The following is a 22,123-nucleotide window of genomic DNA, read 5'->3' as shown; positions in this document are numbered from 1 at the left end:
CTTTTATCTTTACAAGGACATCAACCAGGCGGGCAGAGGCACCTTCCCCATTAAGGGTCCGCACATTCCAGGTGCATTTCCTCAAATGGTAGTCCTTTAAACGTTTGCCATAGTCGTCATCAAAACAGGGTCTCCTCCGAGGCTTTGTGTAAATTTTTATTGGAAGTGGTTTTTACGTGGCGGGTCCCAAACCCAAAGCCATTGCTGGGACGGGTGGTTTATTATTATTTATTTAATTTGTATTATTTCTCACAACTCCTTGATTGGCTAATGAAATATGCCGGTAAATATTTTCTTAAAATTTTTGATTAAAAAATGGAATAAAACAAGCAACATTTAAAAATAAGAGTTATAAATTTTTAAAATAATTCTGAATAATTTCAGATATGTTTTTTGCCTTTAATTCAAAATGAGAACTGTAAACTTTAAGGTGGCATAAAATGAAAAAGATTACACTGGTCTACAAGGGTTTTGCGAATAAGACGGGACCTGGTGTTTCCGAACGGATTTTTCGTGCTGAACACGAATCTGGGGTCCAAAACTTCCCATCACGTCACGTTTTCGAGAAAAAAGGGGTTGAAACCCCTAAAAACAGCGTTTTTGGACATTTTCGAAAAATTGTAGAGCCGAACCCTAACGTGCTACAAACTTTGCATATGTCAGAAATTAAAGGTAAAATTGTGCCCTTTCGAATGAGCCTTATGCCAAGTTGATCGCATGTGCCCTTGGAGCAGGGGGTGTATTTGTGTCTAGGGGTGCAATTTTTATATCCACCATATTCGACCCGTCATCTTAAATTTTTAAAATCTAACTGCAGATTCGTAATCAGCGACTTTTAATATAGTTAAAACCTTGGCATTATTAATTTTCTATGATCATTTAAGATTAAATTCTTTCTGTGATCAATTTTTCCTGCACCCCTAAACACAAATACACCCCCTGCTTTAAGGGTGCACGCGATCAATTCGGCATAGGGCTCATTCGAAAGGGCACGGTTTAGCCTTTAATTTCTGATATATGCAAAATTTGTACCACGTCAGGGTTCAGCTCTATAATTTTTCGAAAATGGCCAAAAACGCTGTTTTTAGGGGTTTCAACCCCTTTTTTCGTGACGTGATGGGACATTTTTGACCCCGGATTCGTGTTCAGCACGAAAAATCCGTTCAGAAACACCAGGTCCCGTCTTATTCGCAGAAAAAAAGTTGAAATTTGTAGACCAGTGTTATTGATACAAATATTTGGTAAGATACGTGTCTTCTTGTTTTTCATAATCTGTCAGAAAAATACTATGACACCCCAAGGATTATTATTATTATTTTTTTTTTCATTTTATTGCACTATGTAATTTGCTAACATTTGTTGTTGCTTTTGTTGTCTTAGCTTTTGTATCGAGGCAAGGTCAGATTCACGGTATTTAGCTTGTATAGTTTGATTTTTTTTTTGACATGGGAATAGACTGTGCGTAATAATATGATTTCAATTTTATAAGTTACCTTCGTTTGATCTCATTTGGCTCATATTCAACAAAGAACGGCTCAGTGTAGGCGTGTATCGTTGAAGCGTTGATATATCGCTTCCTTGTACGTTGGCACCCGTAGAATCGCCAGACCGCAATATCACAGAAAATCCATTACTACTGCCATTGCTTGGACCAGAACCAGGCGGCGATGCACATGTATCGTTTTTACACGCGGCAATAGCAGCCGCTCCCTGAGCCCGCAGGAGGGACGTTGGTGGCAAGTGCATGCTACGTGGATCAACAAAGTCGACTATAACCAAAATGAAATATGTTTTAGAAATAATATGCATGTAAAATATGAATAAATTTTAATTTCCTTACTACTATACCCGGCTGGAACAATCATTGACGAACCAGCAGCAACGGAGCGCCCAGAATCCAACATATTGCTCGTTGCTGCTAAATTACCAGCGACATCTACACCAACGCCAATTGACGGTGGCGGCAACTGATATGTGTTGCATTCATAAGCCCCGGCCGAATTTTCCATTTTAATATGACTGACATTCGTCGACAGCAAATCGTTACTGGTCTCATCAAGAATAGATGCTATGTATATTAATGGCAAAAATATTGATTATGGACATTAAAAGTATATGTCTATTTGCATATGTGTATTTACATTAGCATAATACGAATATGTATATTCCTATAGATATTTGTTCTGCTCTAAACCTACCTTTGGAAAGCCTCCACAATTCCTTGGATGAAAAAACACCAGTAGCCAATATTATATCATTACATATAACTCCATTGTAAGGATTGTGGCTGTAACCTATGTATACGTAAAACTGATTAGTTCATGCTATAATTTCTTCACAGAGAGAACTCCCCAGATTCTGACTCAATATTTTCTTGATTTTTCAAAAGAATATTTTGTATGAAGCGCCTTGCACTAACCAAAATTAACATTAACAAACATTCTTTCCGCAACCATCTAAAAGCTTGAAAATGCCTAAAAAGTTATTGAGAAAAACATTTTATCTTCTAATCCTGTCGCAAGAATCAGCCAACACCAACAAGTAAAAATGTGAGGTAAATATATAAGGCTGAAGTCGAACTGGCTTATAACTAGGGCTCGGAATCCCATGCAAAAAAAAAACCTGTATTTGCGCATATTTTAGTATATTTTACAATAAATGCATATAGTTTTTGCATATTTTTGCTTTGTTTTTTTATTTACAACCATTTTAGTGCGAATATCTTCTCTGATAGCCAAGCAGCCATTAAGTAAGCTGACCAACCGTCCTCGTTTGAGGAGGATTGTCCTCCTCAAAAATGATTTTTCCTCCTCAAAAATATTGTCCTTCTCTGTCCTACTTTTGAGCAAAAATGTCCTCCTTGTCCTCCTTTTCAAGTTTTATAGAAGTGATGAAATTTTCAAAAAACTTCATTCAGAATATTATTACATACATATTTCCTAATCGTACACAATCATTGTATTTATATAAAAGACGTTTACAATTTTTCAACTTTCAGTTAAATGATGTAAACTTTTGATTCAACTAACCGCCTGTGAAAGTTGAACATACCCATCCCAGGATCCATCTTTCCGATAAAAAAAAAAAGAATTATTGAAAAAAAATAATATTACGACGAATTGATTTGTGTTTTCCACAAAATTTCGACGTAGGAGTGAAATAAACAATAGTCGCAAAACAATATATATATATATATATATATATTTGGACGATCCAAAATAACTAACCTAGCGAATTTATGGCCTTAAAATGCCTTATTTACTGAGAAGGAAATTCTCCCATTTGGAAACATTTTTATTTAAATTTTAAAACGTGTCGGTGGCCATTTATAATTATGCAACGCAGTGTACTATTAACTTCCTTGACTTGTGTTTAGAGAAACTTTAAATTGTTACTTTATTCGTTATTTATGTGTTAAAATGAAAATAAAAATAAAAAATAAACAAACATATACTGGATGTATAGTCGCATTTTTAAACAGATTTTTTGGAGTGTATATGGGAAATCTTTGCACGCCGTGGGCGAGAACTTAATGTTAGTATTTAGGCTTCAAATTTTCAGGGAGTTTTTTTTAGGTGTTTTCCACAAAATTTCGAGGTAGGAGTGAAAAAAAACCAATAGCCGCAAACGAATCCAAAATAACTAACCGAGCGAATTTATGGCCTTAAAATGCCTTATTTACTGAGAAGGAAATTCTCCTATTTGGAAACATTCTTATTTAAATTTTAAAAGGTTGTTTTATATGGACTTTTTTGGTAAACAGTTAGACTTTTATTTCAAAATTTTTATCAACAAGTAAAGATGGCTGCAAGTATCTATTAATAAACAACGAATTAAAATATGGCAATTTTTGAGCGAATAAAATAAGATTTTCCCTCTTTTCCCTACATGTACTAACACCGATTTTTCATAATTTATTAGAACTATTATACATTTCTGTGTTATTAGCGAACTAGCGATCGCAATAGCCATAAAAAATCACTGACACTGGAAAATCACTATTTCGCCCATCACTAATGTTCTTGTGGTGTGATTGTACCTGCTGCTTGTGCAACATCAAAAACGATTTGAAAACGATGCTGGTGTCGTGAAATGATGAAATTAGCGCATTTTTTTTAGTAAAAAGTTTTTTGGCGGAAATTCGTTGCACTATATGAGTCAAATCCGTGTTTCTGGAAGATTAAAGTTCTCAATATTGCAGTTGTGAGTTAAAAAAACCATTGTTTAACAAAATGGTAGAAAAATTATGAAATTTTGGCTCTAATCGTTTCGATCTTTTCAGGACCTCTTTTTTAAAGAAATAAATATTGTACCTGCTTGCTGCTATGTTATGTGCTTCAAGCCTGATGGTTCAATCACCTTGGTGGTACCAGCAAGCTGGTGTCGAGTATTTCCCTTTTTACCAAAAAGGGTTTTGGTTGCACACTGGCCGAAATTTATATTTTTCTGGCATAAATTCTAAAAAGAATGTTATCATTTTCAAACTTGTTACATACATATGCTCTTCATGCTATTAGCAAGTTATGGTAAAACTTTTGGGACGATCAGGTAACCTGTACGCCCCGCCTTCCCCTCTCTACTTATATAACGTTGCTTTTGAGCGATAACCTTTTTCAAAACATTTTAAAACTTGCTTAAACCCCTTTAGTATGGCACCCATATTGTAATACATATTTCAATTAACTAATCACCACAGTTCGAAGTTGAATTTGCTTGTTTAAACATGTGGCAGCCCTACTAAATATAGTTCTGAATAAAGCCCTTCAAACGAATTTCGATTGATACCAATCTCCGTCAAACACCTCAAAAATAGCTTAAATATTCAAACTAAAGATTTCTTAGCACTATTTCGTTTCGACTTTTCAAACAGGGGGCAACCCTTACGAAAAAATATGTACTGCACATCTATAGGCCAAGCTCTTGGCACCTTATTTTCTGTAAATTGAATGAACAGTGTAAATCTCATGTCATTAACAAAAAAATTATATGTTTATGTAAGGGTGGCAACCCCGCTAAAAAAATAAAACCTTATTGCACATCCGGGGGCCGTATCCTTTCACTTTGCACCTCATTTTTAGTCCAACTAACTGTGAAGATAGTTGAACTAGCTTGCTAGTTCAATACAAAAATATTGTTTAGTATTACCTATACTTTAGTATTATACCTTGACCTTTATTTTCCATATCTTATTTTGTTTGTTTATTTATTTACAGTCTACAGAATTCAATTCTTTCAGACTAATTAGAACTATTAAAATAATTAATTAAATTGCATAAACAAATGTAATGTAAACTTATTAATATTCAGATCAAAATCTATTAAATTTGAGTATGTATTACAAAGCCTAACACATCTAGGAATTGGTTCATTATCACCATAATTGGTAGAGTGCGTTGCACATTCAACCAGCCGATTATTCCTCAGGTTTCGCGGTGGAATGTATAATTTAAGCAAATTTGCAAGATACGTACAGTTAACACAGCCATTAATAATATTGTATAACTTTGCAAATTATAACTTTCTTCTCTTGATGTTAATACAGAACTAAACTTTATTCACTTACAATCTACCCTAGTTCCTTACTTGCGGTTTGTAGCTACCCTGCAAAAAATTGGGCGACTAATCTCTAAAGAGAGTATTCCGATATTACTCTCAATCGGGTACAATTGGGCATTAATTAGTCCCAACTAGTCTAGTACGGGTACTAATGGAGGTCAATTAGTCTCGACTCATCCCTTATGGGTATAATTGGAGATCACTAACGGGTACTAACAGCGATTTAATGATATGTACGCACTTAGTCAATGAAATTTCATGTGCGGCGTTGGCACACAGAGAGAGTATTCGCCTAACAAAACTGAGCACCCCGGTTCGAATCTCAGCTGGCTCAAATTTTTATTTTTATTTTTTAAAAGTGACTAGTCGCTTTTTATACCCATTTGGGTATAAAGGTGAACAATTAGTCTCTTCATAGGACATGCTCGAACAAAAGCGATCAGTTCATTCCATATAAAGAGATCAAAAGTGGTATTAGTCGCATGCTCCTTTGCGATTGCTCCCGGAGTCATCCCGGATTAGTCCCATTTTTCGCAGGGTAGTCGCTGATTCGTCGATGTGTTTGTATTGGTGTAGATGCGCTGCCCGATCTGGCTGACTTAGTATAGATGCGCCGGTAGCTCAAACCGCCCAAAGTCACGTACGCTATCAGGTGTCCGTTTTGGAATGTATCTGAATGGCAAGACAAGCGTGGGAGTGATTCTGAAGAATTGTCGATCAGCTTGGCAGCTGTGAAGTCTGTTTATAAATATCCAAGAAGCTATGCAGGCGTGGGAGTGATTCTAAGGAATCATCAAACCGCTGTTTTAGCTTTGCAGCTGTGCAATATGCTAACTTATATAAGAATTATATAGAAATATAGGACTGCAATGTAAGTAACTTTTGCCTCCCAATATAAGAGGGGAGGAAACTATGCCACGATAACTTACACAAAGCGATCTTTGTAAATACCTTTTGAACGCGTTCTCTTCTATTTGAATGTATATCGTAATAGGGACTCTATATTAGAGAACAATATTCTAGGCGACTCCTGACTAGTGAAATATAGAGAGATTTCAAAGTAAATGGATCCTTAAACTCTCTGGTGTTCCTTCTTAAAACCCTAACATTGCAAAAGCTTTGGATACCATATAGTCTATATGTTTCGAGAAAGTAATTTTCGGATCAAAGATAACACCCAAATCTTTCATTTCATTGCATCTGGATAATGCGCAGCTATTTAACTCGTAATCGTATACAATGTTATTATTAGCCTTCCTAGAAAATGTAAGAACGTAACACCTATTTATATTCAGTTGTAGCCGATTTAATCTGCACCATTGAACCAGCGCGTCGAGATCATGTTGTACTTTACAACTGAGTAGTCGCGCACAACAGAGAACAACTTCACATCAGCATACAATAAATAAGCATTTAGAAAACTTAAAGCAATCAGGCGGGTCCTTAATGAATAATGAAAACAGGAGTGGTCCACAGTAGGTACCCCGCGGTATTCCTGACACCGCCTCAACAATAACTCTTGATCCTGCACATCCAATTTTAACAAAGAGTCTCCTTTGTGTCAGGAAGCTTGCGAAGAAATCAAGTAATTTACCACTAGCATCATAGTGGTTTACTTTATGAAACGCTTTGGAGAAGTCCGTATAGATAACGTCCAATTGCGCGCGACTTTCAAATGCGTTAATTACGTGATTTGTTAATAAGGCTAAATTTGTACAGGTTGATTTTCCCGGAAAGAATCCATGTTGGCATTTATATATAACACTATTTGCATGATCAAACAATTTAACCTGAATTATATGGTCAAATAGCTTAGCCAGAGTGCTCTGCTTAACTATGGGTCTGTAGTTACAGACGTCATTAGGATCACCGGATTTGAAAACTGGAACAATGGTACATACCTTCCATTAGCTTAAAAAAGCTCCTTTACTAAGACATTCTTGAAATAGTAGGGTAATAGGAAAAGCTATTGCGTTGGAGCAATTTTTGAAAAATAGCTGACTTTGAGCTCGAATTCAGTGATGAAATTTCTAACAGAACATCTTCCTGAGACACAGTGAAAGAGGTGATTGTAGGCAAACGTGGAAATGTAAACGTTGGGGTTAAAAAAGTGGCTTGGGTCTCATAGACTTTCTGGAAAAATTTTGCGAATAAATCACATGAGTCTAATGTATTTGAGCAGGTAACGCTATCATATTGCAAACTAGTGGGGAAACCATTTGTTTTTCTTCTTGAGGCGATAAAGTGCCAGAAACTTGATGGATTAGATTTGAGGTTAACTTCAACATTATATATATAATGTCTAAATTAAAACCTATGGAGGCAGTCAAAATCCTTTCTCAAGCGATAGAAATTTAGACGATCTGCATCTGAATTACTTTTCTTAAAATTCTTTAAAGCTTTATTTTTTATGTTCTTTAAATTGCTGTGTTTAGAGTTAAACCAAGGTAGTTTATTTCGGGCTATGGCTCTTTTTAAAGAATAATAGCGGGAGATAGCCGAATTCAGATTCTCGCGTAAACGGTTGGACAATTTGAGATGTTTAGAAATGCCCAATCATGGAGTTCAAAAAAATTTTTAACGCTACGTAATCCGCCTTAGAGTAGTCACGCTCTTCTAAAAGATTGGTCTCATTATTTTGAAATGTGTAGAAATTTATGCTAACAAAGATCGCCTTATGATGAAAGCTATTATTCAAAATTGGATGTAATCATTCCTCACAAGATAATTTTAAATAATTGGAAGAAATTACAAAGTCCAGTACTCTACCGTTATCATTTAAAATCGCATTGTGTTGATTAAAGCCATAACATAACAAGGTACTGATGAAATGGTCTTCGATGTCAGACCTGAAGTTATGCGGAAGTAAATTATTACCATGGTAAGACCAAGATATTTCAGTTAAATTAAAATCACCATGAAAAATTGTTTCATCGGAGTCTGCCAATATTGATGATATGAAGTAGATTTTCTAAATGTTTTTGATAAATCTCTATGCTACTACATTGATGAATATATGAAAGTATTAATGTAACGCAAATTTTATTAAGAAAATCATCAACTAGATCAAGTGTAGTTAAACTGCTGCACAAATCCGCTCTTACAGCAAGCATGACACCGCCACCTTTTTCAACACCCATAGCTACGATCCTTGCGGTATACGTGATAGTTGCGGTCGAAGAATTCGCTGGAGGAGATGTTGTTATTGAACCATGTCTCAGTTATGGCCAAGAAATCATATTCAAGCAATGATGTGCGGCGATAAAACTGAGATGATTTTGTTCGCATTCCGCTTACATTTTGAAAATAAAGCGAATATTTCGAATCAGAGATATTGGTAACATGACACGGTTGGGCCGACGGTGTTAAGTGGCCTGCGGTGTTCCCCCTTGCTTTTGAAAAAATTTAAACGGTCGCACTGTCACATTAGCAGGCCAGATTGCGGAGTTAATTAACTTACTATATTACATAGAAGAGATTTCAAGTTTAAAATTTACTCTTTTCAAAGAGTCAGTACTAAAGTCCAGCGCAAGTGTATTTGCCGCATTTCTTTTAATAAGTACTCCTTGCATTGTACTCTACTCCCAACACATTGTTACTCTTTTTCCGCATACATACACTACTTGGCGTTGAGAGAGTAAATACTTGACGTACTTGCTATTACTCCACCAAAGTACGTACTCTACTTTCTCTCATCGCGTACGAGAAATGTTTGCTGCTGCCAAAAGGGAGTAGCAAATCTACTCTCTGTATACTTGCAGTACTGTAAGTACTTGCGTATTAAATTTCATTTCTGGTTGTTAGCGTACTAGTTGATATTGTTTGCGGCGCTGGTCAGTGAAATTGAAAGAGTAAAAATAGAATATGGAAATTGACGATGTAAGGAAATGTTTACGGCCTTATTTATTAAAAAAATAACGTAGATTTAGACAGTTGTTTAATGTGACATTTTCATACAACTTTTCTATTTAAGCTGCTTTTTGAATATATGTATGTACTTAAATTTTTATGAAAGTATTATTTCTCGTTCCTAATTTCAATTCTGATTCAATTCTGATTTCAAGAGAAACGAATTTTCATTGGGCACGTTCAGAAGGCGCAACAGCTCAGTAACTGGTGTGATTGCACCTTCTCAACGCGTTCTTGGGTACTTCTGATGAACTGAACAGTTGCGTGTAGATGATCGTAATATTTTTCTGATCATTTGAGACAACATCTTGTGTGTTGTGAATTTGACAGCTAATGTATGAAGCCATTCAGAAGACGCGTTACGATCACTGATTTTTTTAGCAACGATTGCGCTCGACTGTTGCGCCTTCTGAACCTACCCACTGTAGTTCTCAAGAAATATCCCGAGATATATTTTTCAGTATGCAAAACTGCCATATAACGAATTTTCATTGAACTTTTTTTTTTTTTATAACACTGTGCGACAGCTCAAATCGGTATTAAGTAAAACCAAATGCAAGCGATAGTTTTTGAATTTCATTGAGTTTTTTGATAAATACTAAAATTAAAGGCGTATGTATGTTTAAAAAAATCAGTCGCGATACATTATATACATACATAAGTATGTACATACCTAATAAACATTCGGCTTGGTTAACAATTCGAAAATGATTCGAAAACCAATCCTTTTTCGAGTCTCACCTTCGATAACGAATGTGAAATAAATTAGTATTCGATTCGAGAACTTTCGTTATGAATTCGAAATCCAGTCCATTATGGAATTGGAATTTTTATGAGAGAGAGTGATTTTCTTATATTTCCCTTCGAGAATGAGCTGGATATCATCTCTTGTTACTATGGTTTTCATTTTTTTTTGGGACCCATCTCGAGTGTATTTCCAATATACTATAAACGTTGGAAAACTAAGGTTGGCTATGAGTTGGTTCTCAGTTCGATATTCATATTGTATATCGAAGGTCATTTTCGAACATTCGCCAAAATGTTTATTGGGTACATATATATCTGGACTCACAAATCGGATTTTACGATTATAGTTGTCTGCATAACCCATTGGCGAAATAAAAACTTTATCCGATTTTTTTAAATCGAAACTATATTTTTACATACATATGTACATACATGCATACATAAATATATTTAATATGGTTTCAATTGTACGCATTTCGTCAGGGTTTTCCCCACAACTTGGTTTTGCTGCAGTGAAGCGACAGAGCAAGTGACGTGACCAAAATATATGCGGAGACTTACATTTGTATCTATGCAAATACATATCTATGCACATATGTACATATCTATGCACACACATGCATATGTACTTATGTATGTACATATATCAGCATTTTAGTTGAAAGTACGTTTTGCTCGTCGCTCTCTTCATCACTCCACTACATTCCTGTCCATAGTTTTATTCAGATACCAAAAATGTATGTTTTCTTCGAAAATACTCAAGTACTACCAGTAGCAGTGTGCAAACCCCTTTTTATTTTAGTGTGGTATAATCGGCAAAAAAATGTGGTAGATTTGAATAAGATGTGGTAGATTTTCCAGTTCATATTTTTATTGGGTATACATATTGCACACCGTCGTCAAAAGAGGCACAACTCAAAAATTACCCTGGGGTGCCTCGAGCGTATGCCTGGGGGCCGCTAGTGGCTAGAGTATACTAGTGGTGCGGGCAAATTCTTTAGACTTTCTATACACAACGCAAGCGGTTTGATCAAACTTCAACATGGCGGCCAGAAAATCAAAAAATTTAGATTTATATTAAAATTACCTTCAGCGGCTCGTCAAACCCCATACACAACACAAATAGCTTGCAGCAAAGGGATATTTCGCTCTTAAGCGTAGTACGTTTTTTCTGAATTCGAAAATTTTCAGAAAAATAGCTGAAAACGTACTCTTTTCACAAACACTTTCAGTACTTTTGTAGACCCAATCCGCGTTTCATCCACTTTTCTTCCCATTTTCGAATTAATTTTCGGATTTTTTGCTGGCTGGGCTGTTCTCGTAACGAGCGCAGCAGTTTCGCGCACGGGTATATATTACTTATTCTTTGGAACTTCACAATCACACTGTCAAAGAGCGAATCAACACGATTTTAGAGGCAGTCTTCTCGTGCTAGTTAGGTGCCCATTCGCAATGCAAATCGAAGAAGAACGAAGTACTTCAGACTTACGCCACTAGCGACGAAATTTTTAAAGCTATGAACAAATTTGTACAGAACAATGGTTTGAAATGGAGCAAATGTGCGGATATTTGCGGTGGTTGGAAAAACGAAAGGAGCGATGTCTAGGATGAAGCAAGAGGCAGAAGAGAGAAGCCACTGTATGATCCCTCGGTATTACCTGGCGACTAGGAAGATGCCGCTACTAAATTTAAAACCCGTATTGAATGCCGCTGCGAAGATAACAGAAGCCTGCGAAATTAAAATACATCTCTGGTTTTTTCTAGCACGTCGAGATTTTTTTTTCTTTTTTATTTCAATTTCATTTGCACAAATTTACATACATATGTATAAGCACATTAGTTTGCTCGATTTGTAAACAAAACTTCTCAGCGGTGAAAATTATACTATTGTAAACAACCTAACCGGGCGAAATTCACAATAGCGCTATTCTTCATCGAATGAGCGTCATAATACCAAATGAAAATTGTTCGATCAGCACTTTCGACCACAGTCGAATGCAACTCATAATAGGGGCCTTACTTTTACATTTCTATGTGAGACTGCATTTTCAACAGATGCTTACATAAACAAGTAATTTTTAAGCAAAAAAAAACAAAACCAATTTCTATTCGATTTCGATTCAAGAATTTAAAATTATCGTTAATTTATTCATGATCCAATGCACGGATTTAAACCAAATTAGACCACCTGTCAGGTAACACCTTTCCTTTAAAAAAGAATTATAGTAAACGGTTAACGTGGTCCAAAGTTATCCGGTAACATACATAGAAAAAAATTATAAAAAAAATATCCCGACGAATTGATAACCTTCTTTTTGTGAAGTCGGTTAAAAACAAATACACCAGTAAGCTTTCAGCGTCAAATGATTTCAGGCTAAAATTTTCAAAGGTCCCAATAAACTTAAAGGTAATAAACAATTTCAGTCCTCACATTAAAGCTAAAGGAGCATAAAGTTAGCATTGTGTTTTCTTGATTTCGTAGACAATTGAAGAGTAGGGGTTCCGCGAAATTTTTTTAGCAAAACAAGGGTGCCGAGGTGAAAAAAATTTGGGAACCCATGTGCTATTGGATCGTACAGACTCAACGCAATTGATGCAAAAACCAGTAGAACATAAGTTTTCTAATTAGAGAAGAAAAAAATATTTCGTTAATTTGAGAAAAATCCTACAGATTGATTTATGCAAAAAGTCGACCAAATTATAAATTTGCGGATTTTTGAAACTTTAAAAAGTTAAGGCACAGATATATTTAAAGCAAAATTTATGGTGTACATTTTTAAAAATTTATTGATAAATTTTTATATTTCGTATAAGAATTGAGTTGAAATTTTAGAGTTATGTGAAAATTGTGAACAAATGTTCTGCCCAAAAATGTGGTTGATTTTAAGCCTTGTGTGGTAGATGTGGTAGACACCCACATTTTAAAAAATATGTGGTAGATCTACCACATATGTGGTAGAGGTTTGCACACTGACCAGTAGAGTACTCTACTATCAAATACCTTTTACTCGCAGTAGTTGCGGAAGGCAAAATAAATACTCTACGCGTCTTGCTATTGATCGGTAGTTTACGTACGCTTGCAGAAACTGGTTTATGCTTACTCACACTTGACCCGAACGATGAGAGTAAAGGAGGGAAAGTATTTGCGCGGCGATCGGATGTCTTGTTAGGCCGTTTAAATGGAATTGCGCAGGAGTTTAGTCAGTACACACATCTTTCTTAACAAGCACATAGCAAGAGATAGCTGCTGTATGAGATCGACGAATGTTTAGATCACAGCTGGGCAGCATCTGCCCGCCGGGCGACTGCGCGGCGTATTCGCGTATACATACACGCTCTGCTTGGGAAGACAGCGAAACCTTCATTCAACCGCACGACTTGTTCGTACGCACACAGTGACATCAATTGCACGCACACTACACAAATGCTCTGCCGAAGCTGCCCACCTCTGGTTTAGAGACATATTTAATCAAGAATGATAGAATACAAGATTGGGCCAATTAGAGAGGATTTTTGAGCGTAATTTTTGCGTGACGTCATCTTGGTGCAATTGCGAGAGAGAAATGCCAAAACGCATATAAAAATATGCAAACAATGCCGAAAAATGTGTTAATTTTAATATTACATGGCCCAATTTTGCAGGAATCAATAAATAAGCAAAGATTGATTAATTAGGAACACGTAGCAATAATTTTGGATGTAGGTAAGTAAGATTTTTAGCACATGAAAAAATGGATGTATTAACAGTGTTTGCAATTTCATGTAGACCAAAAGGAAGGTGTGCAGCAAAGTGAATTTTTGGACTCGCCATTGTAAAAAGCCATGCATATTTATATTTGTGGATGGTAGCCAACCACCATAAACTCCACTGCTGTTGACTCCACAGCTTTTATTTGATGACTTTTGTACCATTTCCGAGAGAATGCCTGAGTGTGACTTCTTTGGAAACAAATATTCTATGTAAGTAAAACATAATTTAAGGTGAACTTTTAAATGTATAATAATTTGGGCACTGTTTTGTATTAGGTACGTAACAGCGCGGTAAGATGCCGCTTGAATTAGCGCCTGGCGACCTTATCCACTGGTGCATTACCTCATACCAGCACTAGCCGTGGGTAACACAGTGCGGCGCCGCGCCATTGCGCTGATACCGAGAGCTGAGTTACTGGCACCGATACTGATTTTCGCAACTCTGTGACGCAATGGCGCCAGCAACACCGGAACACTAACAACACCGGGCGGTGCAAAGAACACACAAAAGCGAAGCGTCACTTGTAAAATGTGCAGCACAAGGCGAATTTTTACAAGGTGGTGTTGCTAAAATTAGCCGCGGCTCTTCTGAATGTGAAAATTATGTGTTTGTTGTATTATTGGGTTTTGAACTTGGCTTGTTTTTGCCCAACCGATACCAACTTGTATTAATTCACCTTAGTTCAACACCGGAACACTGACAACACCGGGTGTCGCAAAGAACCAGCAAAGAACACCCGAAACAGAAGTGTCTCTTGTAAAATGTGCAGCACAGCTAGAATTCGTCGCGGTCCTTCTGAATGTGAAAATTATGGGTTTGTTGTATTTTTGGGTTTTGAACTTGGGTATACTTGAGTTTTTCTCAACCGATATCACTTTGTATTAATTCACTTTGGTGCAGCGTGCAGCGTGCGGCAATAAAGGAAATAAGCTTTAGCCTGTAGAGGCGCAATTGCGCCAACACACTGTGCTGATTCCGACAGTGGCCCTGGAGTAAGTGTGTCAGCGCCAAAAAATTTGCGCCGTTACCCAGTCCTAACCAGCACTAAAAAGAATCAGGTACTAACAAAAATAAGTAGGTAGTGAAGTTCATGTATCTATTTACTGTAGAAACTGCTTTTGTATGTGTGCCATTGCCAGCAAACTAAACCAGCAACTGTCTACATTCACCATGGAAATGTACCTATTACAATTCCCCAAGGAAAGGCCAACATGGTTCCATGTAGAAGCTCATAGCTCACACACATAGCACAAAGCTCGATTTGGTGTTTAATGCATCTCCTCGCCGGCAGAACTGCTTCCACTTTTTCGCCAGGTTTGCGTCCGCAGGAAACGAAAAAAAAACGCACGCATTCCTTTTGTTTTCACTATTACACTTTGCCACTGCACACTTCGTTTTGCTTTGTAATGTCTCAATAATTGTTTAAAACCACGCAGAAATGTTAACACACAAATATTAAAATTGTTATTTAGTTTTTTCGTATGCTCACAATCAACAATTGCACCAAGATGACGTCACGCACACAGCTGATTCTGTCAAAATCACAAAGAGCGGTACCGCGATTGACGCAATCTCTATTTCTCTCAATCGTGATATTTAATAATATGCTCCGCAGTTACTGAAGACTTAAATGACGACAAATGCAACCCCTTCATGGGAGAAGCAACTGCTAATTCCGCACTCGGGTTACATCCAATAATAATTTTTCGCGTGTGCACTTTGTTGTTATTACTGATTTTGTTACCAGCATCGAGAGACATAGAACTAGAAGCAGCAGAAGAGGCAGCAGTAGCAGCGGCAGCAGCATAGGTGAGAGAACCGTCAACTGCTACGCTCTCAACACTTTATTAACGCAACCTTTCACAAGCTCATCACACTTGACTAATAATTTTGCACCAATTCTGACAAAATAACAGCTAATCATACACATGACTTTGAAAGCGCAGGGTTGAAACTTCAAATCTGTTATTTGGAAATTATCTTAGTTGATATATGTATCTACTTTTATAAAAATAACTGATATCAAGAATATATTACTATAAAAATCTTGAATTTATGCCAAAAAATCCAATTCCGGCCAGTGTGGGTTAGATAAAATATTAGTTTTTTCCAGAGTTCCTTGTTTTTCTATACCATTGCTTTTTGAAAATGTTTGCGTGTATACTTATATATATATTCTATGTAAGTAAAAAAATGTTAGCTGCCATTTTTAGCCACAACAAATTTGTTTAGCTCTTTTTAGCCCTTTTCTAAAAGGAATTTGGCTAAAACTAAAAACGATTCGCGGCAACACTGTTAAGATGTGTTAATATACATGAAAATAGTATAAAGTGAGCAGTAAAATAAAGCACCCTCGTACAGTGTTTCTTAAGAGTATAGGAACGCTGACGGTTGAAAACAGTGTTGCCACGGACAAATTTTTTTTTCCAACCAAACTCAACCAAAACCTACCAAAATTTTATTTAGGTTTTTTATATTTTTTTTATGTCAAGTTTATTAAAAATGTAGATAACACAACATTTAGAAAAACTAAAACACAGAATGTAACGGGTGATTTTTTTGAGGTTAGGATTTTCATGCATTAGTATTTGACAGATCACGTGGGATTTCAGACATGGTGTCAAAGAGAAAGATGCTCAGTATGCTTTGAAATTTCATCATGAATAGACTTACTAACGAGCAACGCTTGCAAATCATTGAATTTGATTACCAAAATCAGTGTTCGGTTCGAAATGTGTTTCGCGCTTTACGTCCGATTTATGGTCTACATAATCGACCAAGTGAGCAAACAATTAATGCGATTGTGACCAAGTTTCGCACTCAGTTTACTTTATTGGACATTAAACCAACCACACGAATGCGTACAGTGCGTACAGAAGAGAATATTGCGTCTGTTTCTGAGAGTGTTGCTGAAGACCGTGAAATGTCGATTCGTCGCCGTTCGCAGCAATTGGGTTTGTGTTATTCGACCACATGGAAGATTTTACGCAAAGATCTTGGTGTAAAACCGTATAAAATACAGCTCGTGCAAGAACTGAAGCCGAACGATCTGCCACAACGTCGAATTTTCAGTGAATGGGCCCTAGAAAAGTTGGCAGAAAATCCGCTTTTTTATCGACAAATTTTGTTCAGCGATGAGGCTCATTTCTGGTTGAATGGCTTCGTAAATAAGCAAAATTGCCGCATTTGGAGTGAAGAGCAACCAGAAGCCGTTCAAGAACTGCCCATGCATCCCGAAAAATGCACTGTTTGGTGTGGTTTGTACGCTGGTGGAATCATTGGACCGTATTTTTTCAAAGATGCTGTTGGACGCAACGTTACGGTGAATGGCGATCGCTATCGTTCGATGCTAACAAACTTTTTGTTGCCAAAAATGGAAGAACTGAACTTGGTTGACATGTGGTTTCAACAAGATGGCGCTACATGCCACACAGCTCGCGATTCTATGGCCATTTTGAGGGAAAACTTCGGAGAACAATTCATCTCAAGAAATGGACCGGTAAGTTGGCCACCAAGATCATGCGATTTGACGCCTTTAGACTATTTTTTTGTGGGGCTACGTCAAGTCTAAAGTCTACAGAAATAAGCCAGCAACTATTCCAGCTTTGGAAGACAACATTTCCGAAGAAATTCGGGCTATTCCGGCCGAAATGCTCGAAAAAGTTGCCCAAAATTGGACTTTCCGAATGGACCACCTAAGACGCAGCCGCGGTCAACATTTAAATGAAATTATCTTCAAAAAGTAAATGTCATGGACCAATCTAACGTTTCAAATAAAGAACCGATGAGATTTTTTGCGTTTTTTTAAAAAAAAAAGTTATCAAGCTCTTAAAAAATCACCCGTTACAATAAAAACAAATTAACAACGAATAACAATTCATTTTACTGTACAGACTTACACAAATGTTTGTCTCTTTACACATCTATCTATTGTGCTTAACCCTAATTATAATTACTCCAACCTTATTCTTTTTAAGAAGTTAGGCACTTTGGGGGGCGCCATGTTTAAAATTTTGGATGAAGAAGACAATCGTTCCCTAATGTGTGTCAGTCTGCTATTTATGATACGTGGGCAGTCACATAGTATATGCTCTGAGGTTTCTTCCACTAGCTCACAAAAGGCTAGGGACCATGCAAGTGCATTTGGGCAAACCTTCTGCCTTTTTAAAAGAGTCTAAGGCCTTTAACCTGCCTGATTATCCGACATAATATTTAATTTGGCCCCAAATAGAAAAAAACCTACCAGTTTTGGTAGGAAAAGCCAATGTTTGGCAACACTGGTTGAAACTGCATTTTAAAAGCTATAGTAAGATATGTGAACAAACCCTAAATTTATTAAAACCTATTTCCAATCCGAATGGAATTTGGTAAGCCAGTAAAGGCATAGGGTGACACCGACAAGTCCCTATCGTTAACCTAAAGTATGTATGTATGTATGTTAGTAAGGCTCTATCGGCACATTTTTCTATTCCTTTGCAATCAAAAACTTAGGCAAAAACAGAGTTCTTTAGTTGCGAGTAGCTTTCAAGCACTTGTTTTTAACACCTGTAACTTATTTAATGCTTTATTAATTGTTTTTTAAATTTTATTAGGTTTATAGGTGCTAACCTACCGACTATTACATAATACTAGATTTCAAATGAAATGAGTTAGGGCATTTCTATATGAAGATAACGATATATACATATGTATAGAGATTGAACAACCGTTACCTTTATGTTTTCGCGGATCGCCATCCTTTTTTATATCGTTGATACTGTTGTTGCTTCCATTTGCGTTGCTGTTGATGTTAACATGACTATTTTCATTATTATAAAGAAAGAGCGCCGTTGATGTTGGCGGCGGAGGCGAAGGCGGTGTTGGGCTGTGCAATGGGTCATGTGTATTGATGAAATTCGCCAAGTAAAGGTCTAGTTCACGAACAGACACATTGATGTGGTAGGGATTAACACATAAACTTGGATGTGTACATTCAGGATTTTTCTCCAACCTCTCCCCATCTGTGCTTTCGAGTGGTATTGCCTTAAACAAGATAACCATTACCAAGTCTAAACGCCATACCTTATCCGCTTGCCGCAAACAGTCGATTCGGCGCATTTTTCCTTTTTGATCGGGATTCGAAAGTACACAAATCGATTTTCGCTTTCCGGTGATGGACTGCACGAAATCCTCTCGACATTCCTGAGTAATATCTTTGCGCAGCTTACCTAGTAAACGGGATGCCCATTTTTGCTTCACCTCCGCCTTTTCATTCTAATCAATAGACAAAAATTGTACGAGTTTTGTTATTTTGAGTATTTTAAATATATACTGTTAAATGCGATAAACAAAAAATTGGTATTCAACCGCCTCGCAGTGGTCGGAAAAGCCATGTTTTACGCAAAAAATTAGAAGGGCTGTTACGATTATAATAAAACTGCGGGATCGTAGTATTGTTGTAATGCTAAACCGAATACCCCATACAAATTATAGTTTGACAGTTGACAGCTAGCAAATCAACTGCCGATTTCTCTAAAATTAAAAAAAAAATCTTTTTGAAAGTACCACTGGTTACGCTTTTTGACATGCTGATCAGGAATTTTATGTCAAATTAAAAACAGTTGACAGCTGTCAATTGAACTGCCACCGATTAGGTTTTAAGACATGGTGATCACGAATTTTATGTGGAATTAAAACTATGAGAGTTGACAGCTGTCAAATAAATTGTTAATTTTTCTAAGAATAAGGTAATATCTTTTAAGATTCTACTGATAAGGGTTCTAGAAATGCTAGTCACGCATTTACGTCGAACCCTAAGAGTTTACAACTGTCGAAGGGGCTGTCAATTTCCCTAGAAATAAGGAAAATTTCCCAAGATTTAAACGTACTATGTCTTAAGGCTCATTGATCTCGAGTTCTGTATCACACTTAACCTTTTTCGGTTGACAACTGTCAAAAAAACTGTAATTTTCAGTTGAGTAACACAATATATTTGTTTAGCAAAATTTTATTTATTATATACGAGGGAACATACATATCCAAAATTAATTTATGACCAAATTATGCAATAATAATAGTAATTATGTATATTTATAAATTAGGGATAGCTGGGGCCGTCTGCTATATGTTCAGCCCAAACAATTTAGTCTAGGGCCCAACAGTTTTTTTAAGATTTTTATTTTATACAAAATTCGTCATTTCCAAAACTTCGGTTATCTCATTTTTAAATAAAGTTATTCAGGTTTTAATTTTTGGAAATTTCGGACGCCATATTGGATTTTGCATTTTGAATTTTCAAAAACTAGTTTGAAATTTCTAATGAGCCAAAATTTACTGCTGCGTTGTTAAGACACATCTTATATACTATATGATGCTAAATATAAAATAAATTACATTAATCTTTAATATTTTAATAAAGTTTATGTTATTTGTAACAACTGCTAAAGTTGGTCTCGTGAAAAAATGGCCGCCACTCTTTTTGGCGCGAGTATGCGCGGCTTTTCTTTTCGTAGATCCTTAAAGGGCCCTTTGCATCAGTTCTTGGTAGGAATGGTGGAATGAAGATCCTACTCGGCCCTATTCATTAGCTATACCTTTTTAAAGAAAATATTTCTAAAAATAAGCCGCGTTTTAAGATATTGATAAAATTATCAATATTGCTAAATAGCAACCAAGTTTTATTATGTAATATTTCATATGAAAGCATCATATTCCATGTTTAAGAAGTAATACCAAACCAGAAATTACTGTTATAATTGAAAGTTTCCTTAAACAAAATTTTAAGAAAGCTATCAACTCATAACTGTTAGAACGTGCCACGATCGAATTCGGTGAAATAAACGGATTCAACGGCTTGCTCAGCAGGTATTATTGAAAATACTAATCAGTTTTGAGATCGTTGGACGTTTCTGAATAAGAATAGCTTTGTTCGGGTTAATTTATCACAGTTTTCAAATATGCCTTTTTAGCGTAAAACATGGCTTCTCCATGTCCATAAATTATAGAATATTTTACACTTAAATATATGTAGGTTCAAGCATGATGCTATTAAGTATACAAGGTATTGTACGTAGTGACAGACTACTTTGACACTCCCTTAGCTAAAAGTTGTATTTCGGAAGTATGAGAGAAATCAGGAGTAAAAAACGGCCTTTTTGTAACAAAGTACTATTTATTATAATAAATAATTAATCCAATTGGCGTCAGTTGGCCAAGAAGGAACGACTAAGGTGATTTGTTGGACTCGGCCAAAATCGCTTAGGCGGATACAGCGCCAAATAAGAAGGAGAATTAATCAAAAGAAGAAGAACGTTGTTTTTGCTTTTTTAATTGAAACCAATTATGTCTAAGTAATAGATAACTTTTATTTATTTAAATCAAGGTTCCGATTGCGGTAATTTCTGCGGCTGCTGTAGTCAAGTGGTTGGAGTGGACATCGGTAAAACCTGGATTCGATCCCTATTCCGATATATGGCAAAGGCATACCTTTGTGTACTTCTCTCATGAAAAAGCTTCTTAAAATCCACTCGCTGTTTATAGGCGGCGTAAACATTTGGGTGCTCCCTCTTGTGTAACAATATCAAAGCGCACACCAAAAATCAGAGGAGAAGTTCGAGAAAGCACTATCATACATACATACATATTTAAATGTAGGAACGACATTGCTATCTTTAAAGGTGGTATTTGCATCTTAAAATAAACATATCGCGTCCAAAATCCAAAACAGTCACAACTAAAAATTTAAAAAAAATTTTTTTTTTCATGCAACAGTTCATAGCCCCTTTAATCTAACGTCCGCCAAAATTTCTTCTTCATCACCATTTTCTTTAACTAGAAACTACTGTTTGCGTTCCCTCACTTGCCAGAAGTTGCAGGAATGGCAATATAGGCAGGGCCGGCTTGAGAAGCAATGACGCCCGGGGCGTAAATTGAACGAAGCGCCCTTTGATAATAATGCTTATTACTTCGGTTTCTTTTTCTTATACGATAATCAGTTGAAAAAATAGTAGAAATAAAAAAAGCCCAGTTTTCTATAATCAAAATCTTCAGATAGCAATTACAACAAGTTTACCTGCGTGCTTTGGCTTAAGCAAATCTTTCGATGGCTTTGGACAGGCCAATCTGCGTAACAATCACGTTTTCGATAGATAAGATAGCTTAAGCGTTTAATTTTTCTCGGGG

At 36.3% G+C, this 22,123-nt stretch overlaps 1 protein-coding gene across 5 annotated transcripts in view; it reads right to left on the bottom strand.

Moving 5' to 3' along the window:
* Nucleotides 1–22,123, bottom strand: part of LOC118745781 (chitinase-like protein PB1E7.04c) — a 269,861-nt gene that overhangs the window by 52,364 nt on the left and 195,374 nt on the right. For all 5 annotated transcript variants that reach the window (XM_036479449.1, XM_036479448.1, XM_036479453.1 and 2 more), the window contains 4 exons: nucleotides 18,676–19,216; nucleotides 2,199–2,294; nucleotides 1,841–2,068; nucleotides 1,494–1,769 (listed from right to left, as the gene is read on the bottom strand). In XM_036479449.1, coding sequence (XP_036335342.1) covers nucleotides 1,494–1,769; nucleotides 1,841–2,068; nucleotides 2,199–2,294; nucleotides 18,676–19,216 — 1,141 coding nt within the window. The remainder of the gene's footprint in view (nucleotides 1–1,493; nucleotides 1,770–1,840; nucleotides 2,069–2,198; nucleotides 2,295–18,675; nucleotides 19,217–22,123) is intronic.

This window comes from Rhagoletis pomonella, unplaced genomic scaffold, assembly GCF_013731165.1.
Source record: "Rhagoletis pomonella isolate Grant_MI unplaced genomic scaffold, Rhpom_1.0 Rhpom_scaffold_00009, whole genome shotgun sequence".
Taxonomy (NCBI): Eukaryota; Metazoa; Arthropoda; class Insecta; order Diptera; family Tephritidae; genus Rhagoletis; species Rhagoletis pomonella.
Note: the sequence above shows the minus strand (reverse complement) of the source record. Positions and strands in the feature narration are given on the sequence as shown.